Below are 10000 nucleotides of genomic sequence, written 5' to 3'. Positions count from 1 at the left end.
TTCCGTTTCCAATCGAAGCCTTTTTTTTCCGATAACTGAATACCCGACCACCACCTGATCGTTGAAGTACATGTCCTTCGAAATCTCTTCTCTTATCATAGATCGATTTTATTGATTGCGATTGTGTGCTTAAAATGCTATCCTGTATCGTGCTTGTTACGGTAGTTAATGAGGTCTTATCATCTTCTCCATTACATTGACGCACCAAATCGATCCATTTATCATCCCGACTTTAATAATAATAATAATTATTATAAGAAAAATGAACAATTATAATAAATATAAATAATAATAATTATAATAGTAACAAATATATAAATAATACAAATAAATAATATAAATAATAACAAAAATAAATAATAATAATAATAATAATAATAATAATTATTATTATTATTATTATTATTATTATTATTATTATTATTATTATTATTATTATTATTATTATTATTATTGTAATAATAGTAACGATAATAATAATTCGTTTAATTCGATTCCTTACAGTCATTGAGCAAATTTAGTATCATTCATTGGATAAACAGCGTGAAAAAGAAAGGATAATTATTACATTATATTATATATATACATATTTTATATATATTATATCATAAATATTAATAATATTTATTATATTATATATATATATATAATATATACTATAATTTGATTAATGAAGTTCATAATTCATTGTTTGTATATATGTACCTTATAAAAAATACTTCACTAATGACTGTAAGGAATTGAATTATAAATGAAACAAATTATTATTATCGTTACTATTATAATAATAATAATAATAATAATAATAATAATAATAATAAAAAATAATAATAATAATATGTATTATAAATATTATGTATTATTATAATTATATTATATTTTATAATTATAAATATAATAATAATTATAATAATAATAATTATTTATTTTTATTATTATTTATATTATATTATATTCTATTATTTCTAACAAAAATTATACTCAAATTTGATTTCTAATCAAACCTGTGTACATAAATGTATAAAAAATAAATGAGTAAAGAAAAATAAGAAAAAAAAAAAAAAGAAGAAGAAGAAGAAATTAATGCTTAGTACAAAAAAGTTTATAAAGAAAAAAAAGAACTTTTTTTTTTTTTTTTTTTTATTTTACTTTAAATCCGGAGAAGAAGGGACAACATTTTTCCAATCTTGATTATGCTCCAGATTTTTTTTCGTCGTTTCTCCTTCTATGTTCGCCGACTTTATTAATTTTTCTTTTTCTCTCTTTAATTTCTCTTAATTATATAAATTATTTATTTATATAATAATCTAACAAGAAACGCAATATAATGTCTTTCGGCATTGCGATTATTATGACATTTACGCCAAAATTATGTCATATTTTATTGTCAAATCCAGAATGATATCCGCTCGATTTCGTTTCTATCCTTCATTGAATCAAATAATCCGCATTTAATATGACGTATTAATCCTCTTCATTGTCTTATCTACCGTCGGTAATGTAGTTTGAAAATATCTTGCAATGTATTTATATGACTTGAAATTAACGGCAATATATCAATGGCCAATTAACATTGCATACGTTTTACATGAATACATAAATATATATATATACATATATATATATTATGTATATAACACGCTAATCTTTTATCTGTCATATCGATTGAAAATTGTGTTGTTTAATGTCGACAAAATTTATACGACGTATTTAAATTTTTCATCGTATCTTTCGAATTCTTCAAACTATCATGGCGACGTTACATAAAATTGGTAAGTGACTTATATAAATAAAATAAAAAAAAATTATATATATATATATATATATAGAAAGTATATCCTTACAAATATATAGCTATAATTTTATGCATACGTATGTCAGTTTTGACATTTGCAATCGATTATCTTCGATGTTAAAAGTCAAACGGAGAAATTATATATATGCGTATAAATGTACACGTGTATTATCGTCATTAATGATATAAAAGCTTTATTTATTTTATGTCCATTTTTTAATTCTAAAACGAACACTCATTACACCTATTTCAATTAAAATGAAATTTAATATAAACGCTTTTTACAAATCAACGGGAATATTTGGACTAATTCTTAACTTGCGAAAATATTAGTTATAAAACTTCAAGGTTTTTGAGAGAGAGAGAGAAAGAAAAAGAGAGAGAGAGAGAGAGAGAGAAAGAGAGAGAAAATGAGAGAGAAAGAAAAAGAAATAATGTGAGAAAGATAAGGAGAGTATATAACGTGAAGTACGGAACAAAAGAGAAAGAGAGAATGAGATACGAACTACGTGAATTAAGGAGCAAAAGAGAGAGAGAAAGAGAGAGAGAAAGAAAGAAAAGGAGAATGTGAAATTGATCAAATCTAGATGGCGCAATCGTAGCCAATGATATTTTACGTATTCAAAATCAATACAAATTGAAAACTTTGAACCACATGAATATTATTTTATTTTATAAATTCGATCGTAAATTCTTATGATCTTACTCGATTCTTAAATGAGATATCTCATTAAACAAATTTTTACAATTACCCAAATAATCGTCGATGGTATAACGCGAGCAGTTAAAAAATTTTTATTTTTCAATTTGTATCAAATAAAACGTCAAATATTATCTCAGAAGTAAAACTAATGTTTAAGAAAAATGAAATATACATAAATGTACTTTTTTTTTTTTTTTGAATCTTAAATATCGATGATACTTTACAAAGGAATATTATATTAATTTAAAAAAATATTCCTAGAAATTGTACTACAAAGTTAAGGAAATTATTGACAAAGTATAACTAATCTAAATATATCAAAATATATCGATTATATATATATCTATTATACATATTATACATATTATATATATATATATTAGATTGGAAACTATGAAACGGACGTTGAATGGAAATAAATAACTAAACAAAAACACCCGTTTCATAGTTTCCAACCTAATATTTATATATCAGGTTGGAAACTATGAAACGTACGTTGAATGAAAATGAATAACTAAACAAAAACGCCCGTTTCATAGTTTCCAACCTAATATATACTATAATGTACAATCGATTTATTTTGATAGAATCTCAAAAGATGTGTAACGTTTTCGTTAAGACCGCCATTATTTAATTATTAACCCATAAACATGTTATTTCAGGTACTAAATCCGAAACGAGAATGAACGGACAATCGAAACCATATCTTGAAGAAATTGCTGCGAGTATAGAAGAACGTCATTGCGATTTAACGGGACGTCATAGATATCTAAGGGAAAAAATCACGACGATGGAGAGATCAATACCGGCCCTTATGGCGTACAACATGTGGAAATCCGGGAAGACCTGCGACGATCCACCATTTTGCAAAATTCGCGAAATCATGAACAAGCTATCGCCCGACTTAGATCCAACCGAAAAGCTACTTCGTAATTTAAAGAGCACCGTCAAGGATCTCAATATGGAGACGACGGAGTTGCACGTACGACCCGATTGAAATTCAACATACGACGATTAACAACGGGGTAATAAAATCTCGTCAGTATGCGAAGTCAAGTCAAGTCAAAAAAAGAAAAAAAGAAAATCAAACAGAGAGATAGAGAGATAGAGAGATAGAGAGAGAGAGAGAGAGAGAGAGAGAGAGAGAGAGAAGAAAGAATAAAAAAAGTAAAAATTACGACGACTTACGGGGTTCATAAATTACGTCGGTATGAACGAAAAAAGAAAGAAAGGAAAAAAGAAAAACAAAAAAAAAAAAAGAAGAAGAAGAAGAAGGATCACATAATTTGCCATTTATAATTCAGAACTGTTTAATATTCTCTCGTTTTTATTGTTTACTTGATCGAACGATCGATCGATCGATCGATTGATTTTCATTGATTGATGGATTGATTGATTGATTGAGTGATTGATTAATATAATTTGATTTGATTTAATCCGATCGATTGCTAATAACCGAAGCCGATAACAATCAAAGATTAAATGCATTTTAGGATCATCGTAATTACTAATTATATATTTTCTTCTGTTTTCTTTTTTTTTTTTTTTTTTTTTTTTTTTTTTTTGTTTGTTTCTTCCTTTTCTCCATTAAGGACAAAATTATCGACGCCGACGTTAAATTGGAGGAAACCGATATAGAATTGGAATCCCTCGAATTGGCGAATAAGGAGATGAACGATCAAGCTGACAAAATTGAAAAGGAAATTCGTTGTTATCAATGTACGAGCTTACAGTCGATTAATTCGGATGATGTCATTTGTTTGACGAAAATACATCAGTTAGCTAAGGACGAGTTAGAATTAAAAAATTGTATAAAACAATTGGAAGAAAAGGAGATTCTTTATGTTGAACAATTGGATCGTTTGCTAGCTTCGAAAGAATTTCAAAATATTTCTGGTAACAACAAGATGCTTAAACGCATTCAAGATCTCGAGATTAACGAGAGGAAGATGTATTGCGCGTTGCAATTTTACAAAAACAATATACAACAATTAAAGAAGGAACTCGTGCGGAAAAAGAGTGAAGTTAGTGAATTTCCTTTCTCTTTTTTCTTTTTTCTTTTTGTTTTGTTTTGTTTTCTTTTTTTTGTACACATACGCACACACACACACACACACACACACACACATGTATGCACATTTTGTTCTATAAATTTTGCAATTTAAATTCGAACATACATAAATCAAATTCAAACTGTTTTTCTTTTCCTTATTTTGCAATTCACATCATTTGAAACCTTCGCAAATCAAATTCAATCCTTTCTTTTTGTTCCTTTTTTTTTTTCTTGCTTTTTCTTTTTTTACAATTCAAATGCGAACCTTTGCAAATCGAATTTAAGCTTTTCTTTTTCTACTTTTACAATTGAAATTCGAATCGTTGGAAAATCGAATTCAAGCTTTTCTTTTTTTTCTTTTTCTTTCTTCGCAAAATCGAAATCAAATTCATTTTCCTTTTACGAATCAATTCTTTCTAAAATAACGTTTCTTCTTAAGCCTTAACAATAAAAAAATATATATATATATATATAATCGAATATAAATCTTTGTTATTAAAAAATTCCAAATTTTCGTAATACGTAATTCGTTGAGTTTTTAACTCAAAGTAATTCGTAATTATATAGGTACGTATGATTACGTATACGAAAAGATAAATAGAACAAAGAAAAAAAAAAAAAAAAGAAAAAAGAAAAGAAAAGAAAAGAAAAGAAAAAGAAAAATAATTCATCTAAATATTTCTTTTAATCTTTCTTATCTAAAATGAAGTCTGATTTTTCGTATCAAAGAATTGCAAAAATTTTATCGCATGTATGATAAATATATAATGCAATACTACAACGAATCAAAATCAAATTATATCGTTTTGTATTTTCCTTTTTTTTTTTTTTTTTTTTTTTTTTTCTTAATTTGATCGTATCAACAGCATTGTAAAACACATTGTCAAAATCAATACAATATTATTGGCAATTTGTGGATTCGTAAAATATTTATATTGAAATTCTGACATTGATGTGCGAAGGAATAAATATCACGTTTATATCAAAACGCACACATTATACGTTAATAATTAATATTACGTTATATGTTATTGAGTAGTTTTATCAGTTAGTAATAAATCAAAAGTCAAAAAGAAATAAAAAAAAAAAGAAAAACAAAAAAAAAACTTGAACAACTTTATACACTGAATTAGCGATAATGAAAAAAAAAAAAAGAAAAAAAAAAGAAAAATCCATCGATAACTTTGAAACGTTGAATTTGTATTTGCAAAAGTATAAATCACAAAATTAATATTTTGCCAAAATAAATATTTTCCCAAATATTATTAATATTTAATTAAATATTCTTCATTGATCCACTTCTTCAATTAAAAATATTGTTTCATCTTCAACAAATCAAAAACAACGGATGTTGTTTTCCGATTCAATGAGATTAAAGAACATACATTACATACATACATACATACATACATACATACAAATGAAAAATTATTATTTATAGAATACTGTAGATACGACTAAGCCTGTTAAAAATTCGAAACAAATAATACGAGATAAGCCATTGAAGATTGAAAGAAAAGAAATAGAAACGTCGAAGATATTGAAAAATCAAATCGATATTTCAAATGAATTAGAAGAGAAAACTGATCATGATAATAAAGTAAAGAGATTAATTTTGATAAATAAAAAGGATAACGTACGATAATAAAATATTAAATTCTTTTAACAAAACAATATATATATATATATATATATATATATATATATATATATATACATATATATTATTTTTCAATTGATTTTAAATCGTAGGAATCAAAATTATGTATTTGCGTGAAGAAATATGATCACGAAAATATTTCGACGAGTAAAAAGTCAAGAAAATCTTCGAGAACGTTGTCTCCTAATGTACGTCCATTAAAATCGAATAATATTCGGAAAAATCCTTGCTCAATTAATCTTCCATGTGATCTTCCACCCTGTGCTATATTAACATCAAGTACATTTCTATTTCCTAATTTATATATATATATATATATATAAAGAATATGTATGTATATATAAAGAAAGCAATCAAGTTCCTATATAATATCATTCATAGAAAATTTATATTTTTTTACAGATTGTCCAAAGGCACCTTGCGATTTTGAGATCACGTCTGATAACTCTTATTCATTATCTTGCAATAAATGTCGTTTATCAGAGATTAAAAATGAATGTAGGTGCAATTGCAAAGGAAAATGTGCCTATGGATTATCTAATGTACCGTGCAAATGTGGAGCTGGGCCATTATGTCCATTGGACAAAGGATATAAACCGGTAGCTGAATCATCATTATCTATTCCCATGAACAATAGTGACACCGACGAAGAATATTGCGAATGTTGTTCTTGCGGTTGTGAGGACAATGACGATAACTCCACCTTTTCTTGCAATTAAATATCAATCAACCATTTTATAATGTAATTACATTGTTCGACGCTATATATACATACATACACACTTATATATATATATATATATATATATATATTTATAAATTCTTTTTCTTTTCTTTTCTTTTCTTTTGTTTTTTTTTCTCGTTCAACGACATCAAATTGCATTAAAATATTATAAACGAGAGATTCTTTATTTAACGAAAATTTATTATTTGTTAATATCGAAATACATGCGTAGAAAAATACGAACGTACGTATAAACGTATTTAACAAAGAAAATATTTACGATACACATATTTTAAAAATAATTATATGTATATATTTTTATGAACGCGATCAAAACTAATCTTACTTATCTGTTGTATTAATTAGAAAGGAATGGCAAATGGAAAATAAGGACTTCCCTCAGATCTGAAAATTCAAAATAAAATATCATAATTTTAATATATTAAGAAAATATTAATTTGGAAATATATATAAAAATGATTTTACCCTGTCATCGGACAAATTCTTCCATTACAGTCGAAAGAATCTATGTATGCAATATCATCAGGTTTAAGTTGAAAATCAAAAATATTACTATTTTCGAGGATACGTGATTTGGTAACGGATTTTGGAATCACAACGTGTCCACGATCCAACTGTAATATATTATTTAATGTATTTATTTTATTATGATATTTATATTTTTCATTCTTTTTTATTTTAACAAAAAGAATTCAACTTACTTGATAGCGCAAAAGAATTTGCGCTGGTGTTTTATTATACTTCTTTCCAAGTTCCAACAATTTTTCATCCTCCAATAATTTTGGATCATCCGGTTTAGCCCACGGTCTATCTGGTGAGCCCAAAGGACTATAAGCGGTAATGATAATTCCTTTTTCTTTACAGAAATCAGACAATTTCTTTTGCGTTAGATATGGATGACATTCGATCTGGCAAAAAAAAAAAAAAAAAAAGAAAAAAAAACATCTATAATTATTAACAATCAAATTGATCAAGGATTTTATAATTAATTTATCAAAATGAATACATACTTGATTTGTTACCGGCTTAATGGTACAATTTTTAAGTAATCTATTAATCTGCTCAGAATTGAAATTACTGACGCCAATGTTCTTTGTTAATCCTTTATTTAATAAACCCTCCATAGCCTTCCATGTGTCAATGTAATCAGCATTACTAAATTCAGGAAAACCATCAGATTTTTTTGGAAATAAATTATCGCCCTCTTTGTAAGCGATAGGCCAATGAATTAAATATAGGTCTAAGTATTCAAGACCAAGGTCGCTCAATGTTTTTGTAATAGCAGGTTCAACTAAATCGGGTTGATGAAAGGTATTCCAAAGTTTACTAGTAATAAATAAATCTTTTCTGCTGACAACTCCTTCTGCAATTTTTGTTTTTATTGCTTTCCCGACTTCTTTCTCATTACCATAAACAAAAGCACAATCAATGTGACGATAACCAATATCTATGGCATCCTTAACAGCTTGAACAACTTCTCCGGGTTTTGACTAAAATAAAAAATATATAATATTAAAATATATTTACACATACACACGTACACACAAAAATAAAATGATAAAAAAAAATATATATATATATATATATATATATATATATATATATATATATATATATATATATATATACCAATATAGTATGAGAGTAATGAAAAACTAAATAAAATTCATGATTAAAAATTTAAAAGAAAAAAAATAAAGAGAGAAAGAGAGAGAGAGAGAGAGAGAAACAAGAAAAAAGAAAATTTGGAAACTTATCCTTATTATTTCACATAAATTTATTATTTATTCTTTCAATAAAATCAGAATTAAATTAGGAAATGAAAAAAAAAAAAAAAAAAAAAAAAAAAAAAACATTTCATTTCAATTATCAAACTATCTCGTCGAACTTATAAAGAAATCTAAAAAAATAAATAAATAAATAAATAAATAAATAAATAAATAAATAAATAAATAAATAAATAAATAAATATAAATAAAAGGACGAGTAAAAAAGATTTCAAATATTTCATATAGCTGTAATTGATTTTGCTCATGTCGTAAAATAAAAAATGTTTCCAAATGAAAAAAAAAAAAGCCACAAATAATATGTTATTTCAAATCATTAAATAATATCTTTTTCATAAATACATAGTAATAGTTTGTCGAATGAAAATTCAAATATAACGTAAAGTCAGTCTTTTAATTATACGTATTATCGTAGTAATATACAAATGACCTTGCATCGATCGTATTCTAAGAAAATCTTATTTAGACATGTATTCATAGAAAAAAAAAAAAAAAAAAAAAAAAAAAAAAAAAAAAACAAAACAAAATGTATACATACATACATACATATATACATACATACATACATACATACATACATACATATATATATAATACTATACATACGTACATACGTTCTACGGTGTTTATCTACGATATTGATTAGATCGTAGTTTTGAGTAACGAAAAAAAAAAAAAGACAATCTACACAACGGTGACATCGTAAGAATTATGTAACAAAATATTATTAATAAAACGAGAGAGAGAGAGAAAGAGAGGTATGATTCTTTCTTTTGTTTTCTTTTTTTCTTCTTCCTTTTTTTTATTTTTTTTCTTTTTTTTTTTTTTTTTTACATACCTTCCAAGTACCCAATCCAAATTGTGGAACAGTATTGCCATTGTAAAACTTAACGTCCGGTACGTTTAAAACCATTTTATTCTTCCTTTTTTTTCCAATTGAAAATAAAAGATCGATGCTTCCTTACGAATTATATGTATATATATATATATATATATATAAATATATATATATATATATGTATATATATAAATATATGGGAATAGATTAGATTTTAGTTACAAGAGGAAAAAAGAAAAAAAAAGGAAAGATAAGTAATGATAAATCGCGTTAATGGATGACAAAATAAATCCTTGTTCGAGAGCAACCGTGTCAACGGTACAAATACGTCTCATCAAGAATTTGTCTCATATTTATAAACGATCTAATTTACTTCCTTCCCCACTCCATAACTCACTAAACCGGAGCATCCCATCTAT

At 25.4% G+C, this 10000-nt stretch overlaps 2 protein-coding genes across 2 annotated transcripts in view; one reads left to right on the top strand and one right to left on the bottom strand.

Annotated features, from left to right (window-relative positions):
• The first annotated feature begins 1546 nt into the window (after positions 1-1546).
• On the top strand, positions 1547-7029 carry LOC124955340. Its single transcript, XM_047509628.1, has 4 exons — positions 1547-1772; positions 3161-3480; positions 4091-4522; positions 6614-7029. Exons 1-4 carry the CDS (start codon positions 1751-1753, stop codon positions 6812-6814), a joined length of 975 nt encoding a protein of 324 aa, XP_047365584.1. The 5' UTR covers positions 1547-1750; the 3' UTR covers positions 6815-7029.
• An 86-nt stretch (positions 7030-7115) lies between these two features.
• Positions 7116-10000, bottom strand: part of LOC124955554 (bifunctional protein STORR-like) — a 7865-nt gene continuing 4980 nt past the window's right edge. Inside the window, exons 8-12 of the mRNA XM_047510142.1 lie at positions 9582-9703; positions 7967-8446; positions 7658-7864; positions 7422-7570; positions 7116-7340 (exon numbers count right to left, since the gene is read on the bottom strand). Coding sequence (XP_047366098.1) covers positions 7298-7340; positions 7422-7570; positions 7658-7864; positions 7967-8446; positions 9582-9703 — 1001 coding nt within the window. The 3' untranslated portion in view covers positions 7116-7297. The remainder of the gene's footprint in view (positions 7341-7421; positions 7571-7657; positions 7865-7966; positions 8447-9581; positions 9704-10000) is intronic.

The sequence above is a fragment of the Vespa velutina genome, chromosome 18, assembly GCF_912470025.1.
Source record: "Vespa velutina chromosome 18, iVesVel2.1, whole genome shotgun sequence".
Lineage (NCBI taxonomy): Eukaryota > Metazoa > Arthropoda > Insecta > Hymenoptera > Vespidae > Vespa > Vespa velutina.
Note: the sequence above shows the minus strand (reverse complement) of the source record. Positions and strands in the feature narration are given on the sequence as shown.

Bases quoted from the DNA above. Each gene is read 5' to 3' on its own strand.
- LOC124955340 (XM_047509628.1), top strand. From the start codon at position 1,751: ATGGCGACGTTACATAAAATTG. The intron at 1,773-3,160 runs GTAAGTGACTTA...ATGTTATTTCAG, and splicing joins GGCGACGTTACATAAAATTG to GTACTAAATCCGAAACGAGA. The intron at 4,523-6,613 runs GTTAGTGAATTT...ATTTTTTTACAG, and splicing joins TCGTGCGGAAAAAGAGTGAA to ATTGTCCAAAGGCACCTTGC.